General features: G+C 53.8%; 1 protein-coding gene across 1 annotated transcript; it reads left to right on the top strand.

Annotated features, from left to right (window-relative positions):
* Nucleotides 1–80: 80 nt before the first annotated feature.
* On the top strand, nt 81–19509 carry SARM1 (sterile alpha and TIR motif containing 1). Its single transcript, XM_081218715.1, has 9 exons — nt 81–797; nt 5416–6031; nt 8911–9123; nt 9430–9521; nt 9634–9869; nt 12027–12129; nt 12206–12395; nt 17020–17141; nt 17224–19509. Exons 1-9 carry the CDS (start codon nt 328–330, stop codon nt 17351–17353), a joined length of 2172 nt encoding a protein of 723 aa, XP_081074841.1. The 5' UTR covers nt 81–327; the 3' UTR covers nt 17354–19509.
* The last annotated feature ends 111 nt before the right edge of the window (nt 19510–19620 follow it).

The following is a 19620-nucleotide window of genomic DNA, read 5'->3' on the forward strand; positions in this document are numbered from 1 at the left end:
CCTAGCCGGAACTGGAACCGCTCTTTGTTCTGGTTGCTGCTTTCTAGACCCTCCGGCCCCTGGATCCATTCCTCGCCTTCCCGCTCTCTCCTCCCGCCTGTCCCCTGCATCTGGGCCTGCATCCCCTTCCCCAACCTCTTCGTCCTATATCCTGCCCTCACCCCTCCCCAAAACTTCTGGTCGGTGCCCTTGCCTGTTACCCTTCTCTCCACCCTCCCTCTTGCATCTTCTTCCCCGTGGTCCCCTCTCGGTTCCTCCTTTTCCCAAAGTCTGGGTCGCTCCGCCCGGCCCCGCCTCTCCAGGGATGTCCCCTGAAACCCCGTGCCCATGGTCCTGACGCTGCTCCTCTCCGCCTACAAGCTGTGCCACTTCTTCGCCATGTCGGGCCCACGGCCGGGCGCCGAGCGGCTAGCGGTGCCGGGGCCGGACGGGAGAGGCTGCGCTGGGCCGTGGTGGGCGGCGGGCGGCCGCGGGCCCCGCGAGGTGTCGCCAGGGGCGAGCACCGAGGTGCAGGGCGCCCTGGAGCGCGCGCTGCCCGAGCTGCAGCAGGCGCTGTCGGCTCTGAAGCAGGCAGGCGGCGTGCGGGCCGTGGGAGCCAGCCTAGCCGAGGTCTTCCAGCTGGTGGAGGAGGCCTGGCTGCTACCAGCCATGGGCCGCGAGGTAGCCCAGGGTCTGTGCGACGCCATCCGCCTGGACGGTGGTCTGGACCTGCTGCTGCGCCTGCTCCAGGCGCCGGAGCTGGAGACGCGCGTGCAGGCTGCCCGCCTGCTGGAGCAGATCCTGGTGGCAGAGAACCGGTGAGGGGGCCGGGCTGGGGCGGAGAGCGCCGCGTCTTGTAGGGTCGCAAGGGCGGTCGAGTGCCTCGGTCTCCCGTATGCCTCGCACTGTGCCTTTCCTGCCTCACCTCACAAACCCCTGCATTATATCCCTGTTCGGGACCAGCGTGTCCATTTTACAGATGAGGAAACTGAGCCCTGGGAAAGTTTAGTGACTTGCCCATAGTCACACAGTGAACTAATGGTGCGGCCAGGATTCACTCCCAGAGCTGGTGGGGTGAGAAATGAGACAGAGAGGGGAGGAATGGAGTAGTAGGACAGGAATCTGTCCCTGGTTCTGAGGATGGAGCTGGGATCCCATTGCCAAAGCCCTATAAACCCACAGCCCTCCTCCCGATGGGCCTGGGTATCCTTCTGTGCTACCTTCGCTCTGCCATACCGTCTCGCTCCCACTAAAAGAGAAAGAGAACACATTGCTCAGAAAATAGGAGGGGGGACCCCTTTCCTCTTCCCCCAGGCTGAAATGAGTGCTGACCTAAGGTTATCTGCTGCCTTCATGCCACCCCCAGCAGTCCACTTCCTGCTTCCTCCTTTTTCATTTTGCTTCAGGTAACAGGACAGACATGATCTCATGCTGTGCCTGCTCATGGGAAACAGGATGGGTGTTTTCAGTTGGGATGGATGGTGGGGGAAGAGGAAACTGAGGTGTGGAGCTAGGCAGGGGCCAGAGTATGTGTTCTCTACATCTTCCCCACACGTGCCAAGATACAGTAGGTGGGGTCCAACTGAAGCCTTGTTGCTATGCTTCCCTGCCTCTTGGGATCTCCCCTGGAATATGAGGACCACTGACTCACTTCCTTGCCCCTCTAATGCTGGAGGAGACCAGGCTGTCACACTCCAGTCTCATGCTGAATTCTCAGGCCCTTCAGGTTTAGAAGGGTTTTGGAAGGGTCACTTTCCATTTATGAAGCTCTCAGAGGTGTGATGGGCATGGATTAGGGGCGTTTTCCTTGCCCTTTTCAAAAAGTAAAGATAACCTTGTGGATGGTGGAAATGATACAACTTTCAAAAGTGCATGAATGAAGCAATTTAAGTTGGGAGGCCAAGTTAGGATTCTGCTTGTTCAGTAAGTCATTAACCTTCTATCTAACAACAGGTGTCCTGTTGGGGATGGGCTGTGAATGTGGAGGGCTAGCAAATGGAGTGGGTGCTCACTGGATGTGGTGGGCTAGCACTGAAGGGCATGTCCTGTAGGCCTGGTATGTGGGATAGGGCAGCTATAACTAGAACTCCTGGAGAATGGGTGCAGCCAACACCCTAAGAAGAGGAAGGCTGCAAGATGCAACTAGAACTGATATTTTTCAAGGTTGAAAACAACAATCCTCACCTGGTTCAGAATTACTGAGAAAGGAGGCACACTAACCGGTGTCTCTGGTCCCAAGGAACAACGTGCTGGTGTTGGCATCACTTCAGGACCAAGGACAGAACCCAGCAAGCCAGGTGCCGATCAAAATCCTCCCGGAGAAAGGCATAATCTCCCCACACCTCTGCACTGCTCCGAGAGGAGGCTGGGAGGGCAAGAAGGGAAGAGGGTGGTGACACACTGAGAATTTGTGTCTATGAAATTTTTTCCTTCCTCCACCGACCAAGTTCCTCATAAAGAAGGTTCTTCCATCAGTGCACCCACTCCTTTTGCCATTCCCTTTCCTGCAGCTCTCTTCTTCCCTGGGTGCTGCCACACTCACTGCCCGGGAGCCTAGGTCACAGCTTCACTGACCCTCAAATACCAGGAGAAGGCCAACAGGGTAGGGCCCTCTGAGCCTGGTCCCACCACACTCTTACTGCTAGCCCTCTAAAGTCACAGCCTGCCCCCTTCAGGAGACCATAATGAGGTTAAATGGCTTTCCCAAGAATACACAGTGAATAAGTGGAGGCGACAGGTTTTTAAAAGAAAGAGGGCTTCCCTGGTGGCACAGTGGTTGAGAGTCCGCCTGCCGATGCAGGGGACACGGGTTCGTGCCCCGGTCCGGGAGGATCCCACATGCTGCGGAGCGGCTAGGCCCGTGAGCCATGGCTGCTGTGCCTGCGCGTCTGGAGCCTGTGCTCCACAATAGGAGAGGCCACAACAGTGAGAGGCCCGTGTACTGCAAAAAAAAAAAAAAAACTATTGCACATAAATTCAAGTGCAAGGTACAAAAAAGATACACACTTAAACGTTCTTCTTTCTGTTCTTCACTGGAGGCAAACCGGTGAAACAAGTTTCTTGTACGTCTTTCCAGAGAGAGTCTCTGCATATACAAGCACTTGCATATATGTGTATATTATATATACAGGCTTATATATGTGTATATACGGACAATTTACCCCTCTTTCGGAGCTGTGATTTGAACCCAGACCCACAGCCTCTCAGACTGTAGAAGAATTGGGAATTGAGTGAATAAATCTCACAACTAGCACAGAGTTCAACTCTATAAAGGTGCCAAGTGCATAGGGAAAGGTGAGGGCTGGGGTTCAAGAAATGCACAATTGCACAGTTCCCTGGTGGCCTAGTGGTTAGGATTCCGGGCTTTCACCGCCATGGCCTGGGTTTGATCCCTGGTCGGGGAACTGAGATCCTGCAAGCCTCGCGGCCAAAAAAAAAAAAAAAAAAGAAATGTGAATAAAGTCCTCTTTCGGAATTGATGTTCCTGAACATGCCCTTCCCTTCATTGAGCCTCAGGGGGGGTGTTGTTGGATTAGATGACTTCTTAAGCGCTTCCTGGTTCTGATATTCTTGGAGTATATATAGTCAGATTGTTCTGGAAGCACAAAGTGCAGACGAAGGATCTTGAGCCCTGGAGACAGACAGATGTGAGTTCAAATCCCAGCTATGCCTCTCACCAGCTGTGTAACCTGGGCATGCCATGTAACCTCTCTGAGCTTTGGCTTTCTCCTTGGTTAAAGGAACAACTGCAGTGCCGTCTGCCCGAGTGGATGATTAGAACCCATCTGTTCCTTTGGGCTGCAGAGAAGTCCAGTGATCAGCTCAGCAAAGCTGCCCTGGCCTCAGGCCATGTTCTGGGCTCAGCTGGGCCCTGCAGTGGACACAAAGTCATAAGCACTGTGGTCACTGTGGTGCTCACTGGGCAAGGACTCCATAGCTGGCTGGGCCTATAAGTCTTTGAGGGACATCATTGGTGGAGGTCAGGACGACAGGACACTTTCACCTCTGCCTGGAGTGTGGCAGCTCTCCTGTCTGCTCTCTTGGCCTCCAAGCTCTCTCCCTTTGACCTGTCCTCCCCACAGCAGCCAGAGCGAGTTTCCTAAAACCCATGTGTGACCAGGTCACTCCCCTTCCTGAAGCCCTTCAGTGACTCCCCATTTGCATCAAGATGAAGTCCAGATGCTTTGAGATGACTCAAGAGGCCCCCAGGAGCTCTTTCCTCACTCTTCCCTTGAAACTTCCACCTTAACCACTTGAAGCAGCTTCTGCTTTTTGCCCGTTTAATGGGTGTAAAGTGATAGCTGGTTTAAGTTTTATTTCTCTGATTACTAATGAATTAGAGTATCTCTATTTGCTTGTTAACATTTTGAATTTCCTTTTGTAAATTGCCCATTTGTGTCCTTTGCCCCTTTTCTGTTGGATGTACTGCCTTTTGCTTGTTGATTTGAATATGTATTTATATAGTCTATACATGAATCCCTCGTTGATTTTATATTTTTCCTTGTTTGTTTTAGACATTGCAGACATCTCTGGCTTTCTTTCTCTTCCTGGAACGTGCCAAGCTCATCAGCCCTCGGGGCTTTTGTCCTTGCTGTTCTCTCTGCCTATTATGCTCTTCTTCCAGATACTTGCAAGCAGGGGTCTCTGGACATTTAACTCGCAGATGTCACTTCCTCAGACATATCCCTCCACGCAGGCACTCTCCATCACAGCACCTGGTTTTGCTATCATTTTGGTCAGATAACTCTTATCCTGTTCATTCGCTGTTTACTTGCTTACTGTTTGGCTCCGTATTAGCTGTTATTAGCTCCAGTCTCTCTTAGGCACTGTTTAACTTCAGCCCCTATTGCAGCGCCTGGCACACAGTAAGTCCTCAATAAATGGTGTTTTGAATGAATGAATAAATACACCCCAGTCACACAGCATAGAGTGAAGAGAATTTTGATGAAATGAACATTTATTGAGTCTTTCCTATGTGCCAGGAACTGTGCCCAGCACTTTACATGCATTTTTACATTAGTTCTCGTAATAACTCTATGGGGTGGGTATTCACTTTATCCTATTTATGAGATGAGGAAATCAATAAAGATAAAGGAAGGTACCCAAGGTCCCACAGCTAGAAAATGGTAGAGAAGAAACCAGGACCCAGGAGATCTGCTCTACAGCTAGAATTCTTAACCACTACGCATGCTGCTTCTCCAGGGACGGGTGTCTGGGAAGAAATGGGTGTGGCCAGGATGGAGCACCCTTATAATCAGAGAAGTCTGGTTGTCCCAGGACAGGAGATGAGGGAGGTGGAGGAGGCAGGGAGGACCAGACTCATGTCCTATTTGACGCTAGCAAGGCCCAGAAAGCATAAGTAACGAGGCCCTGGGTTAAGATAAGCACCCCGGGCTACGGCACCTCCACTTACTCCCTCCCGCTTTCCTTCGGCAGGGACCGAGTGGCGCGCATCGGGCTGGGCGTGATCCTGAACCTGGCAAAGGAGCGGGAGCCGGTGGAGCTGGCGCGGAGCGTGGCCGGCATTTTGGAGCACATGTTCAAGCACTCGGAGGAGACGTGCCAGCGGCTGGTGGCGGCCGGCGGCCTGGACGCGGTGCTGTACTGGTGCCGCCGCACGGACCCGCCGCTGCTCCGCCACTGCGCGCTGGCGCTGGCCAACTGCGCGCTGCACGGGGGCCAGGCGGCGCAGCGGCGCATGGTGGAGAAGCGCGCCGCCGAGTGGCTCTTCCCGCTCGCCTTCTCCGAGGACGAGCTGCTCCGACTGCACGCCTGCCTCGCCGTGGCGGTGCTGGCCACCAACAAGGAGGTGGAGCGCGAGGTGGAGCGCTCGGGCACGCTGGCCCTCGTGGAGCCGCTAGTGGCCTCACTGGACCCCGGCCGCTTCGCTCGCTGCCTGGTGGACGCCAGTGACACCAGCCAGGGCCGCGGGCCTGACGACCTGCAGCGCCTCGTGCCGCTGCTTGACTCGTCGCGCTTGGAGGCGCAGTGCATCGGGGCTTTCTATCTCTGTGCCGAGGCTGCCATCAAGAGTCTGCAGGGCAAGACCAAGGTGGGTGCGGGTGTGGGGTTGGGTTGGGTGGGGAAGGGGTTAGAGAGAAACTGGGAAGGCTCCCCAGAGGAAATGACATTCAGCTGGGACTTGAGGGACTTCCCTGGCGGTCCATTCGTTAAGACTCCACGCTTCCACTGTAGGGGACACGGGCCCGAGATCAATCTCGGGTCGGGGAACTAAGATCCAGCATGCCGGTGGCACAGCCAAAAACAAAACAAAACAAGAACAAAAAACAAACAAACAAAAAAACTAGGACTTGAAAGACACATGAGAGGTGAAATAAGGAGAAAGATGAGGGACCCATCATTCTGGCCTTGAAGGCAAGACCAAGGTTTTATGTAGGGGACATACCTCTCTGTATGATCTCTGTGTTCCACAAAGATCACCCTGACTGCTGCATGGAGACGGGGTAGGCAAGGGTGAGGCTGTAGGCAGGGGGGTCAGATAGAAGGCCATGGCAGGGGGCAGCTGGGATGGTGGAGGTGAGGACCAGGGCATGACAGCAGAGGCAGAGAGAAGCAGACTCCAGAGGTACTGAAGAGACAGAGTGACTGGGTGAAGGAGAGCGAGCAGCTGAGGATACTCCTGGCTTTGGACATGGGCAACCCAGTGGATGGTGGCACCTGGTACTGAGATAAGGTGAACTGGGTGAGATAGTTTGAGGGTGGAGAGAAAGTGAGTTCAATGGGACAGATGGAGTTTGAAGTGCCTGAGGGATGACAACCTGGGGTGCTCCAGTGGGCCATTCTGTCATTTGGGTCTGGAGTCCAGAAACAGATGGAGTAAACAGAGGCAGGACATCCGTGGGTCAGCTAGATAACTCCCACCCGAGTCCCAAAGGGTCCCCAATCTCAGGACCTGATCTGCAGCCTTTGCCCTCTGCTTTAAATTGCTGTGTGATGGTGGGTACCTGGCTTCCCCTCTCTGGGCCTTTATGTGACTCACTTTTTTTTTTTTTTTTTTAATGTGGGATATTCTTTTTTTTTTTTTTTACTATTTATTTATTTATTTGGTTGTGTTGGGTGTTAGTTGCAGCAGGCAGGCTCCTTAGTTGCAGCTGTGAGCTCCTTAGTTGTGGCATGCAAACTCTCAGTTGCGGCATGCATGTGGGTTCTAGTTCACTGACCAGGGATCAAACCCGGGCCCCCTGCATTGGGAATGCGGAGTCTTACCCTCTGTGCCACTAGGGAAGTCCCCATATGCCTCACTTTTGACCTCTGGAAAATTGAAGGAGTGGACCACAGTAGCAGTTTTTACCCTGGATGTGAGACTAGTAATAGTTAAATTATCGAAAGTTTCTGGTGTTAGTTTTGTTTTTGTTTTTGTTTTTGTTTTTTTTGTGGTACGCGGGCCTCTCACTGCTGTGGCCTCTCCCGTTGTGGAGCACAGGCTCCGGACGCGCAGGCCCAGCGGCCATGGCTCACGGGCCCAGCCGCTCCGCGGCATGTGGGATCCTCCCGGACCAGGGCACGAACCCGCGTCCCCTGCATCGGCAGGCAGACTCTCAACCACTGCGCCACCAGGGAAGCCCTGGTGTTAGTTTTTTAAATATTACAGAATTAAGATTATCCTATAATGTCACTCTTCCTCCTTTGTATTCCTCTGGAGGTTTGGGGGGTTAGTGACCGCTGGTGCACAGGGAGCGGTGCACACTGCATGGACCACCCTATCTGTACGACAGTGGTCATCTGGGGCTGGACAGGGGTCATCAGAGGAGTGTGTCTCACAGGTGATTGTCACCCATCACGTGTGTCCCCATAGATCCAGAAGAGACTGTTGTGTTAGGGGGTCTCTGAGGCCTCTTCCAAGGTCCAATGTTCTAGGAGCTTTTGATTCTCCTCTCTGCACGCCAGAGTCGGGCCATGGGAGGGCTGGCTTTACAAAACAGGCCATTCTGTTTTGGGAGGAGGGATTTAAAGGGAAGTAGGGAGTGAGGACTCCAAGGAGTGGGTCTTGGCAGCAGCCATGACCACCAGCTCTGGCACCTCTTTCCCAGCAAGGCCAAGTGAGTGCAGTTCAATATAGACATAGTGAGCCCTCACTCTGTACCCTGCAGTGTGCCAGTTATGGGACTCCAGGGGTGACTAAGACATGACCTCAGCTTACAGTCCAGTAGAAATTGCATTATCAATTAACAACAGTAGTGTAGCACAAGGCCTAACTGGAGGCATGGGCCAAGCTGTGGGGCAATCAAAGCAGGCTGCATGTTGGAGGTGCCAATCAATCTGGATCCAGTGGATGAGTAGGATTCCCACAAGCAGGCTAGAAGAACTAAGCGTCTGGGGACACCACAGGTTGAGGCCCAGAGGTGGGAGAGCCTCCATGGGTGGGTGGCTTGGTGAGGGGGGAGTAGAGTGGGGATTGGTGGGCAGGGGCTGCACTGTGCCAGGCCTGGCAGCCATACTGAGAACTCCACTTGATTTCAGGGCAGATGGAAGCTGTAGTGGGGAGGCATGAGAGGGACTTACCTGGTCAAGAGTTGAAGGAGGGCCTCCCTGGTGGCGCAGTGGTTGAGAGTCCGCCTGCCGATGCAGGGGACACGGGTTCGTGCCCCGGTCCGGGAAGATCCCACATGCCGCGGAGCGGCTGGGCCCGTGAGCCATGGTCGCTGAACCTGCACGTCCGGAGCCTGTGCTCCGCAACAGGAGGGGCCACAACAGTGAGAGGCCCGCGTACTGCAAAAAACAAAACAAAAAAAAGTTGAAGGAGCTTCTGGAGAGGGAATCCACAGGACCTGGTGATTTACTGGATGAAGGCAGGGCAAGGCCAGACGGTGGGGTTCTCAGCGGTGAGAAGAGGCGAGGGGAGGGACCAGGCACGTTTGGGGGCGGCTGGTGAATTGGTGGATCCAAGACATCCTCTCCGCACTTCCCCAGGTATTCAGCGACATAGGTGCCATCCAGAGCCTGAAACGCCTCGTCTCCTACTCCACTAATGGTACCACGTCGGCGCTGGCGAAGCGCGCGCTGCGCCTGCTGGGCGAGGAGGTGCCGCGGCCCATCCAGCCCAGCGTGGCCAGCTGGAAGGAAGCCGAGGTCCAGACATGGCTGCAGCAGATCGGCTTCTCCCAGTACTGCGAGAGCTTCCGGGTAGAGCCGCACGGGGTCGCCGGCCGGCAGTCGGAGCAAGCGCATCCCCGAGGGCCGCGTGGCCGCTAGGGGCGCCCTGCACACAGGCGACCGCGCCCCATCCCGGCGCAGCACGCCAGCGGCACCAGGGTGGACTTTTGGGGGTGGGGAGCCTGTACTCAGTGTTTTTCGGGGTCATTCGGTTCTCATCTGGGTCCCATCCGCCTCCCCCACCGCCATCTCCAGGTCCCTGCTCTTGATCTTGCGCTGGGTGGGGTCCAAATGCTGAGGATGGGAGTCTTTCCTTACATCTGACCCCGCCTCCAGGAGCAGCAGGTGGATGGAGACCTGCTTCTGCGGCTCACGGATGAGGAACTCCAGACCGACCTGGGCATGAAGTCAGGCATCACTCGCAAGAGGTACGGAGCCTCCAGCCCGCATACTCCCCCGCCCCGGGCAGGTCTAACACCCCCTCCGCCTCTAGCCAGTGCCCAGTCAAGATCTCAGCATCCTCTCCTCCCTTGGGTGCAGATTCTTTAGGGAGCTCACGGAGCTCAAGACCTTCGCCAACTACGCTACATGCGACCGCAGCAACCTGGCTGACTGGCTGGGAAGCCTGGACTCGCGCTTCCGTCAATACACGTATGGCCTGGTCAGCTGTGGCCTGGACCGCTCCCTGCTGCACCGAGTGTCGGAGCAGCAGCTCCTGGAGGACTGCGGCATCCGCCTGGGCGTGCACCGCGCCCGCATCCTCACGGCCGCCAGAGGTCAGCCTGCCCACCTGGGCCCCTACCCCTGCCCCTGCCCTGGAGGGGTGAGGGGAGACACACGGTGGGGGGCTCAGAGCCTCACTGCAGGTTGATGGAGCATGTAGACTGTGCTGCACTGGGCTCTGAGGATGCAGAGATGAATATGTTGCACTTGGCCCTCAAGCAGTTCCCAGTCTGGGGCTTCCCTGGTGGCGCAGTGGTTGAGAGTCCGCCTGCCGATGCAGGGGACACGGGTTCGTGCCCCGGTCTGGGAAGGTCCCACATGCCGCAGAGCGGCTGGGCCCGTGAGCCATGGCCGCTGAGCCTGCGTGTCCGGAGCCTGTGCTCCGCAACGGGAGAGGCCACAACAGTGAGAGGCCCGCTTACCGCAAAAAAAAATAAATGAAAAAAAAGAAGTTCCCAGTCTGAGGTGGTAGGAGGGTGGGAGGAAGGCAGATGTATAAACAGGCACATGGCTGCAGGAGCTGGCATGCCCAGGACTCCAGTGGGGGCCTAGAGGAAGCACCACCTACCCTGTCCGCCCAGGCCTAGGCTTTGGAGAGGAGAGGATGCCTGACCAGGTCTTGAAGGATGTGTTGGGGGTGGGGAAAAGAGTGGTGGCCTCAGGAACAGCAGCCCAGGCAGAGGGAGCCGTACATGCAAGTGTGGAGGTGAGACAGCCTGGGGGCTGGGTACAGGGGATGTGGGCGAGAAGACAGAGGGCTTATCCTGTTAGTCCACAGCGGACAAAGTATGGGTGCTTTAGGGAGGTCGTGAGAGCAGAGTGGATCCTAGGGCTCTAGCAGCCCTCTTGATTTATTAATTTAATTTACTAATTTACTATTTGGCTAATATTTATTGTCAATTACTAGAGGCCAGGTCCTGATTAAGTTTTTAACAGATATTATCTCATTAATCTCTACATCCATTCTGTGCAGTGGATGTTTGTTTTTTTAAAGTCAGCTTTTAAAACTTTTTAAAGAATAAAAGTGGTATAATTTAACTTAAAAGTGTCCAGTTTGAACAGTTTTGAATGTATACCCCTGTGTAACCATCATCATAATCAAAGATAAAGGACAGTTCCATCGTGGGTGTTAATTTTACAGATGATGAAACTGAGATTTAAATTCATTTTGTAAGGTTATAAGTGATTAAATGACAGAACTGGGATCTCAACCTCTGCCTTTATACCTCGTAAAGAGACAAACGTTGTCTGTGACTGTTGTCTGAATGCTGTAAGATGGGTTCTTTTCATGCATGCATGCATTCAATAAGTATGTACTAAGCTCCCACAGGGGACAAGGGACTGGGCTTTGGCCCCATTCTTTTGCTTCAACCAAAGCAGATTAACTTCTATCATTTTTACATTGCAGCTCTCAATAAATCCCCAAGATTTAATTTTTTAAAAACAAGAGGCTGCTACAGCAAAAACAGCTTACAAACACCTCCTGTAGGGAGTAGGGAGCCATGCACAGTTTTGAAGTGGGGGCAATGACACACTCAGATTTGGATTTTAAGCAGAGCTCTCTGGTGCCTGCGGCAAACAGATTAGACTGGGCAGGTGTGGATCTGGAGAGACCACTGAGGATGCTGGAGTTGGGGGCCTGGACACAGGGACGGCCCTGAGGCTGGAGTCCAGGATGTTAGTAGGTAGAATCCACAGAGCATGGTGCCTGATCCTGAGCATTGAATGTCAGCTCCATGAGGGCAGGGTTTGTTTTGTTCATTGCTGTATCCCAAGCACTAAGAATAGTGCCTGGCACACAGCACTTAGTAAATATTTGTTGAATGAATGAATGAGAGGCAGGAGTTGAGGCTGATACCCAGGTTTCTGGCTTTGGTGGGAGACTAGGAAGAAGAGGGGTCTGGGGAGGATTTGGGATGGGTTGGGTTTGGAGTACCTGTGGGCAGCTGGCTGTGCAGGTCTGGAGCTCTAGAGAGAGGGCAGTGCTGGAGGTGTCCCCAGAACACAATGCCTGCCTCCTGAGAGGGCCTCACTGATAGTTTGCAGCCTGCCTTCCTGTAGGCCCCATCTCTCCACCTCTCTGACCCTTTTTGGAGCAAGCCACCCTGCCTGGGCTGGGCTGAGAGGGCTGGGTGTGCAGGAGATGATGTACCTCGTGGTGAATGATGGGGAAGGCCCACCCTTACCAAGCCGTCTCTTGTCTGCTTCAGAAATGCTACACTCCCCACTGCCCTGCACCGGCTGCAAGCCCAGCGGGGACACCCCAGACGTCTTCATCAGCTACCGCCGGAACTCAGGCTCCCAGCTCGCCAGGTGAGGAGGGGCGGACAGGCAGGCTGCCTGGGGCCTTGTGGGGAGGCCATGGCAGTGACACGGGACCTCTTTGCAGCCTCCTGAAGGTACACCTGCAGCTGCACGGCTTCAGTGTCTTCATTGATGTGGAGAAGCTGGAAGCGGGCAAGTTCGAGGACAAGCTCATCCAGAGTATCATGGGTGCCCGCAATTTTGTGCTGGTTTTGTCAGCTGGGGCTCTGGACAAGTGCATGCAGGACCACGACTGCAAGGACTGGGTGCACAAGGTAAGTGCTGGCCTCTGTGGTCCCAGTATTGGCCTGTGGCTCAGGGCACAAGGTCCCCGTTTCATTCTTTCTCACCTGCATATACTCCAGCAACCTCCATAGCCCAGCTGGAAGTCAGGAGCCATGGCTCTGACTGTAATAGGACTTTAGCAACTTACTTAGGCTCTCCGAGCCGCAGTTTTCTCATCTACAAAATGGGCGTAACTTACCTGTCCTATTCACCCGGTAGAATTGTTGTGAGGGTCAGAGAGGGATGAACATGCTTTGAAAAATAACCTCTGTGAGGGAAGGGGGGCAGGAGAGCATAGTGACAGGCACAGTGGAATGGCTAAGAACAGAAAGCTGTGAGTTTAAATCCTGGCTCTGGCTTTGGGCAAGTTACTTAACCCTAATGAGCTTCATGTTTATCACCTGGAAAGTGGGATCGTTATAGTACCTAACTCTCTAGGATATTGTTAGAAAGATTAAAAGAGGTAAAATCTGTGAAGTGCTTAGCAGAATGCCTGGCACATAAGAACTGCTGTATGATAGCAGCAATTACTATTATTAATATAATTATTGTGAGTACTACCACTGTTTAATTCCCCATTGTATCCTGAGTGCCTAACGCATAGTAAAAACTTATTGGGAACTTGTAGAACGGATGGATGGATCTGTATCACATCTGTAGGTTGTTAATCGTTACTCGTTAGTCAGCAGGAATTGAGGCCAGGGCAAAGGGAAGCAGTTGTCATATGGATAGGGCCCTTGTCCTAAAGCAGCTAAGGAGACAAGAATATGCCCAGAATGACTAGATCATACATAAATTGGTGTCAACGTAAAGCCGGGTAGGCGAACCTCTTACTAGCTATAAGAATATGGAGAAAGGAAAAAAACATCAAGGGCTGGAATAATCCGGGGAGGCTTCGTGAAGGAAGCAGAACTTGAGAAGAGTCTTAAGAATTTAGGCCAGTGGAAGAGAAGGCATCTCAGACAGGGCAACAGCAGGAGCAAAGTAGGCATGAGAAGGGTGCCAGAAACCTGCATTATCACTGGTATTGCCTTCTCCATTTTACGGATGAAGAAACCAAGGCTCAGAGAAGTAGAATAATTTTTCCCACGGCCACACTGCTGGGGCAGAAATCAGAACTGGGCTTTGAACTCCTGTCTATCTACCTCCAAAGCCCATGCTCTTTCTTAGGATCCAGCTTTGTCCTATGACTCGGATCTGAGGGGTGGGAGGGGAGGTGGTGAGATAGGATTGGAATCAGCTGACACCAGAGTGACTGTCTGCATCTCTTCCCAACACCGAGTTCAGTGATGTCACGCCAGAAGCTTGAAATCAGCCATGGTGGGAGTAGTTACACTAAAGAAATTGGTAAAAACTACAAATCAGGATTTTATTTGTTTGGTTGTTTTTTCCCCCTCTGGAGAGCTAGTTGTTAAACATGTACCAGCACACCACTGGCTGGATAAGAACTAAGAAACCAGGTTCCTAAAGGCAGGGAGAAGACCTGTGCTGAAAGCACTGGCAAAAGGGATCCCATGAGGGCAGTGATGCCATACCAGTGGGTTTTAGGGAGAAGGCTCCACACTAGGGTGCAGCCCAGATTGACAGTGGGGAAGAGGGTCAGGCCCCAGAGGCCGTGTAGGAGGGTCTGAATACTGGGTTTGGTTTGGGGAGGGGGTGCTGGGTCAGAGAGACACCCTGGAGGATCGTGGCTTTGAGCAGGTGGCAGGCGGCCTTCTGAGAGAAAGAGAGGAGTGTCTGTGAGCTCCGTGAGAGCTCAGACCTTGCCTTGTTCATGCTGCATCCCCGATGCCTAAAACCATGCATGGTACAAAGTAGGCTCTTGAAGAGTTTTTAGAATAATTGAATCAATGATTAAATAGATGAGTGATTCTGATAAAGCTGAGATGGCTGGGAGAAACATACGTATCTACTAGGTGTACTAGGTCAGAAGACGCAACTCTAATCAAGTTTTCATATTTAACTGGCTTCATGATCTTGAACGAGCCATTATGCCTGTCTTGGCCAGCCTCTGAATCGGTACAGTGAGCAGTGTGCTGTCTTTGCTTCTGTGTAATTCTGGATGAAACAAATGTCTAAAGGTTCCCACATAAATTGCTGCAGGGCCAGAATTCATCCAAGTGCTCAGCAGAGAGGCAGAGGGCTTGTTTGAAATAGCCTTGGACTTGGAATCTGAATGCTTGAGTCAGAGACCTGGCCCCCTCCTGGGCTGGGCGTGTATGTGCCTTGGGAGCAAGTCCCTCCCCTTCGCTGGGCTTCCTTCTTCTCAGTTGTAAAATGGAGAGGTGCCCCAGAAGCCAATCAGGGTTGAAGTTATGCAGATTCCTTCCCCAAGAAGGCTCTGTTCCACGAGGGTGCCTGGCGTCCATCACCGTCCCAGCCAACGGCAAGGAGGGAGGAGCGGGCAGGGGGTGGGAGCCTTTGCCTTGGACCAGTCCCAAAGGGTCCATCAGCCCTCCTTGGTTGTTTTTAGTGCTGAATTGCCTCTGGTTTTAAAACTGCTTTCCTCAAAGCCACATTTAGTGGGTAATCAATATGGAAAACCACAAGTGAACTGCACTCAAAAAGTCCAATCCTTGTGGTACCCCCTTGAAAGGAAAAAAACATTCAATAAGCACTTACCAGAGCACCCATTAATAGCAATATCCTCAGAACAACCTAGTGAGGTAAGTTTTATTATCCCCACTTTACAGAGGAGGAAGTAATAACACTTGTTATTTATTAAGCATACACTGCATGCTAGTCGCTAGTCTAACCACTTGCCATGGGCTAGCACAGTTATTTCTCCCAGCAATCCTATAAGATAGGGACTATCATTAACTCTGTTTTAGAAATTAGAAAACAGAGGCTTTGAGAGCCTGTTGTTTTTGCCTCAAATGACAGAGCCTGTGTCAGAGACTTGATGTGAACCCAGATCTGATGATTCCAGAGCGCAACCCCTAAATGCTATGCTGTCTCTTTCATTCATTCATTCAGCCAGTCAGCTGTTAAGTATTTAGCAAAGGCAGACTACAGGCAAGGCTTTGAAAGATCCTGAAAGATGTGAAAGATCCTGAGATACAAGGTGAGTGAAACCTGGACATGGTTCCCACCTTTATGTCTGGTGGGGAAGACAGATATTAAGTAAATTACTCATTAGTGAATTTAAATTTGTAAGTGTAGCATGTGATGCGGAGCCTATGAGAACCTATAACAGGGGATCTGACCTGGTCAGGAAGTGAGGGAAGACTTCCCTAGGAAATTTGAGTGAGGTCAGATCAGAAAAATGAGTTGGTATTAGCTAGGTGAAACGGCAGGGAAGAGTGTTCTAGTCAGAGGAAGCAGCATGTACAAAGGCCCTGTGGAGGGAGGGAGGTAGCAAATCTAAGGGACTGCAAGGTCTGTGTGGCCGGGAGGACAGCGCAGGGATAGAGTTTGAGAAGTGAGCTGTGGCCAACCGCACAGAGCCTTGAACTTTATTCGAAGAGCCATGTAGAGTCGTGAAGTTTTAAGTAGGGGGGGTGACATGATCAGATTTGCATTTTGCAAAGAGTAGCTAGGTGAAGGGGCAACATGGAGAATGAATTAGAGGAGGCAAGAATGGATGAGAAGAGACCTGGTAGGGGCTAATGGTAATACGGGGTTGGAGCAGGGCATCGGTGGGGGTGGAGGTGGAGAAAAATGAGAGGATTTGAGAAATAAGTAAGGACTACAGCTGGCAGGGCTCAGGATGGATCAGTTTGGATGCAGGGGGTGTGATGTACTTCTTGACACCAAATTTGTGTGGGCTTTTTCCCATACCAACAACCAGTTCTCCATTTCACCGGCACCAACTGGCTGTCCCACAATTCAATTCAGTTCTGACGCTAACTACCCACCGGGAGCCAGTGTCAAACTCCATGGTTTAAGGGATCAGTCTCACAAGTCTGCCCTCACTTCAGACCCAGTCGCAAGGCCCAGGCCACCTGCACTGCTGTCTGACTCAGCTACAAATGCAGGGGTTCCTATGACCACCCCCCTCAGGCTCAATAATTTGCTAGAATGACATGCAGAATTCAGGAAAGCACTTTACTTAACTATTACCGGTTCATTTTAAAAGATACAACTCAGGAACATCCAAATGGAAGAGATGCACAGGGCAAAGTAAGGGGGGGTGGGAGCGTGGGCAGGGCTTCCATGCCCTCTCTGGGCCACCCTCTCCACACCTAAATGTGTTCACCAACCTACCGGTCCTTAGGGGTTTTATGGAGGTCTCATTATGTAGGCGTGATTAAGTCATTGGTGAGTGAACTCAGTCTCCAGCCCCTTTCCCCTTCCTGGAGGTGAGGGGGGCACTGCAAGTTCCAACCCTCTAATCACAGCTTAGTCTTCCTGGCCACCAGCCCCCATCCTGAAGCTGTTCGGCACAGCCCCACCCACCAGGTCATGCAAGAGGGCTTTAGGAGCTCCGAGAACCTGGAACAAAGGGCAAATGTAGATTTATCATACCACAGGGGATGAGGGAGAAGTCAACGTGGACTTCATGGCCAAAATCCCCCCTTGGGCTCGCCTGGCCCCGAGGTCCCTGGATGGGGCCCGCGTGTCCTCCTCTTCCCCTCTTCTTTTTTTTTTTTTTTCCCCCTCTTCTTTCTCTAGGAGATTGTGACTGCTTTGAACTGTGGCAAGAACATCGTGCCCGTCATTGATGGATTCCAGTGGCCAGAGCCCCAGGCCCTGCCTGAGGACATGCAGGCTGTGCTCACCTTCAATGGCATCAAGTGAGAAGGGGGCGGGGCGGGGCGGGTTACACGGGCCCCCAGCCAGCAGCTCCCTCTGACCCACCAGCCTCTGCACCCACAGGTGGTCCCACGAGTACCAGGAGGCCACCATTGAGAAGATCATCCGCTTCCTGCAGGGCCGCTCCTCCCGGGACTCATCTGCGGGCTCTGACACCAGTTTGGAGGGTGCTGTACCCCTGGGCCCCGTTTAACCAGTCCCTAATTCCCAAGCCCTGCCGTGACCCCCCATTTCCATCATCCGCCCAATGGAACAGCTCCTCAAACTGGCTTCCCAGGGCTGAGACAGCCTGGGCTCTTCTCAGGAAATGGCTCTCTGCCTCCCCCAACCCTCACTGTCCACCTCAAACCCAGCTTCCTCAGTATCTGGAAAGGGAAGGGAAGCCAGGCACTGGGGGTGCTAAGACCTCCCCTAGGCCCTGCCCCCAGGTCCTGTCTCGGGCGTGGGAGGGTCATTGCTCAGCTCTGGAGACTCTGGAGAATGAGGGTGTGCTGCATGCTAACCCCTCTCCTGCCCTACCAGCAGCCAGCTTGAGTAGAGTGAAGGCAGGCAGCCTCGGGCAGGGCTCAGTGCAATGGCCAACCCTCCCCACCAAGCAAGGGCTCGGGCCCGGGAGACAGCTAGGGATGAGAGGCTAGCCATGGCTCTCCACCGAGACTGCGCCTGGCCCCTGGGCTCACCACTTCCTGCCATCCTGTGGCCTTGTCCTGTAACCACTCAGTGCCCTTAGCTGGCCTGGTCTGGTCCCAGGTCCACTCCCAGCCTTTCTGATGTGCAGCCTCCTTCGCCACATCTGGGGTCAGGCTGAGACTGAGCCGGCCCTCCCTCTGGCTGGTCTGCAGCCGTGGCCAGTGCTCACTGGTGCATGGGAGCCCCCTGCTTGAGGCTGGGCAGGGGACGCTGCTTCTCGAAGAGCAGCTAGCCACCCTACCTAGCCTTGGTGCTGTGCGCCAGGCCTCTGCCCAGCATGGCCCAGCTCCCTTCCTCAGCCCCTCACCCGTCCAAGGCTGCCCCCGCACTGGCTCAGGGGGAGCTGGGGCGAGGCAGCCCCCCTGTGGCAGTAGCCTGGGCAGAACCTGTAGCTCCCTGGGAAGAGGCAAGATCCTGAAGAAGGGCAAGGGGTGCATTCGAATCACCTGGGAATTTTGTTAAAATCCCGTTCAGGACACCTGGGGTGGGGCCCGAGTTCCTGCATTTCTCACAAACTCCCACTTGGGCTGAAGCTGGTGATCAAGGAATGATACCTTAGGAAGCAAGACTGAAACACAAATGCCTCACAAACGTTGGCCATTTCCCTGACACTTCACTCCATGGTCTCTAATCATCAGAGCAGCCTTACCTGGTATTATCTCCATCTTATAGAGAAGGAACTGAATGTCGTGCCCAGTTTCCCAAGTCACCAGTGGCAGCCCCAGGACCCAGACCTGGCCTCCTGGTGCTCAGTACACTGCCGGGGGGACTCTACTGAGAATCATCCTGGAGGCTGCACCCTGGGCAGGGCTGTTGCTCCACCGACAGCTGGCTTCCCTCTTGCCCCAAAGAATCTAGCCGTGGGGGGACAGGCTTTCACAACAGAAGGCTGACTCAGGGGCTGTAAAGAAATAACCGAGCAGGAGTGTCCCTTGGCCCCTTCCTCCACCAGGGTAGGAGAGCAAGAAAGCATCCTCCTTCCAATAAATGCAGGCTCCAGCTAATGGGCTCCGCGGGCACCTGCCCTGCCCCTCCCCTCCTGAGGGCAGTGGGTTCACACCTGAAGGCTGGCTCAGCTCCCAGAGCCGCCTCCTGCAGGTGCCGGCCAGGCCCCTCGGAGCTCTTGAGCCACATCGTCAGAAAGTCAAAGGTCTCGCTCCAGGCCTGGGACTCCTTCCTTCCACTCGCCTCCCTGCCAAAGGTACTGCCTCCAGCCGGTCCTCTGACTGCACTTGACCCTTTTCCTCCTTGCCGCACGAATGCCCACCGGTGCCCTGGATACGACGGTGACTGAGGCAGACTGGATGTTGCCCTCAAGAGCAGAGACAATAACAATACAGTGTGATGAGTCTCCTCCAGGGGAAGCCTTCTGTGTTTTTGTCCCCAATCAGTCCCACTCCCTCCTGAGGTCCCTCATGGGCAGTACTCAGGCTGCCCAGCACTGTTTCTTTTTCTCTTTGGCACACTCTCTACTGCTGCCTGCCTCCTGTCTGGGGAATCCCAGCCCAGCCTCTGGGCCCCACCGGAGCAGCTGAAGTGACGACCTTCCCCTGGCCAGGTCAGTGTGTTCAGGGGCCAGCCTCCCCTGCCGTTAACAAACACTGCCCAGATCGCAGCCAGGGCAGGCACCCTGGCCCGCACCTTCCACCTAGGCCTGGTCTCACAGGGCCGGTCCTGAGACAAAGGGCTGAGAAACAGCCTTTCACCACCCGCCCCCCAGCCCGCTCTGACATTGCAGCCTGGTCTGCGGGGTCAGGGTTTTCTGCTTGG

This window comes from Mesoplodon bidens (assembly GCF_964165515.1).
Source record: "Mesoplodon bidens genome assembly, chromosome: 19".
In the NCBI taxonomy this organism is placed as follows: Eukaryota; Metazoa; Chordata; class Mammalia; order Artiodactyla; family Ziphiidae; genus Mesoplodon; species Mesoplodon bidens.

Excerpts from the sequence above, each read along its gene's own strand:
- SARM1 (XM_081218715.1), top strand. The coding sequence starts at position 328 with ATGGTCCTGACGCTGCTCCTCTCCGCCTACAAGCTGTGCCACTTCTTC. Across the intron at positions 6,032-8,910 it reads GTCTGCAGGGCAAGACCAAG|GTATTCAGCGACATAGGTGC; the intron begins GTGGGTGCGGGT and ends GCACTTCCCCAG. Across the intron at positions 12,130-12,205 it reads TCAGGCTCCCAGCTCGCCAG|CCTCCTGAAGGTACACCTGC; the intron begins GTGAGGAGGGGC and ends ACCTCTTTGCAG.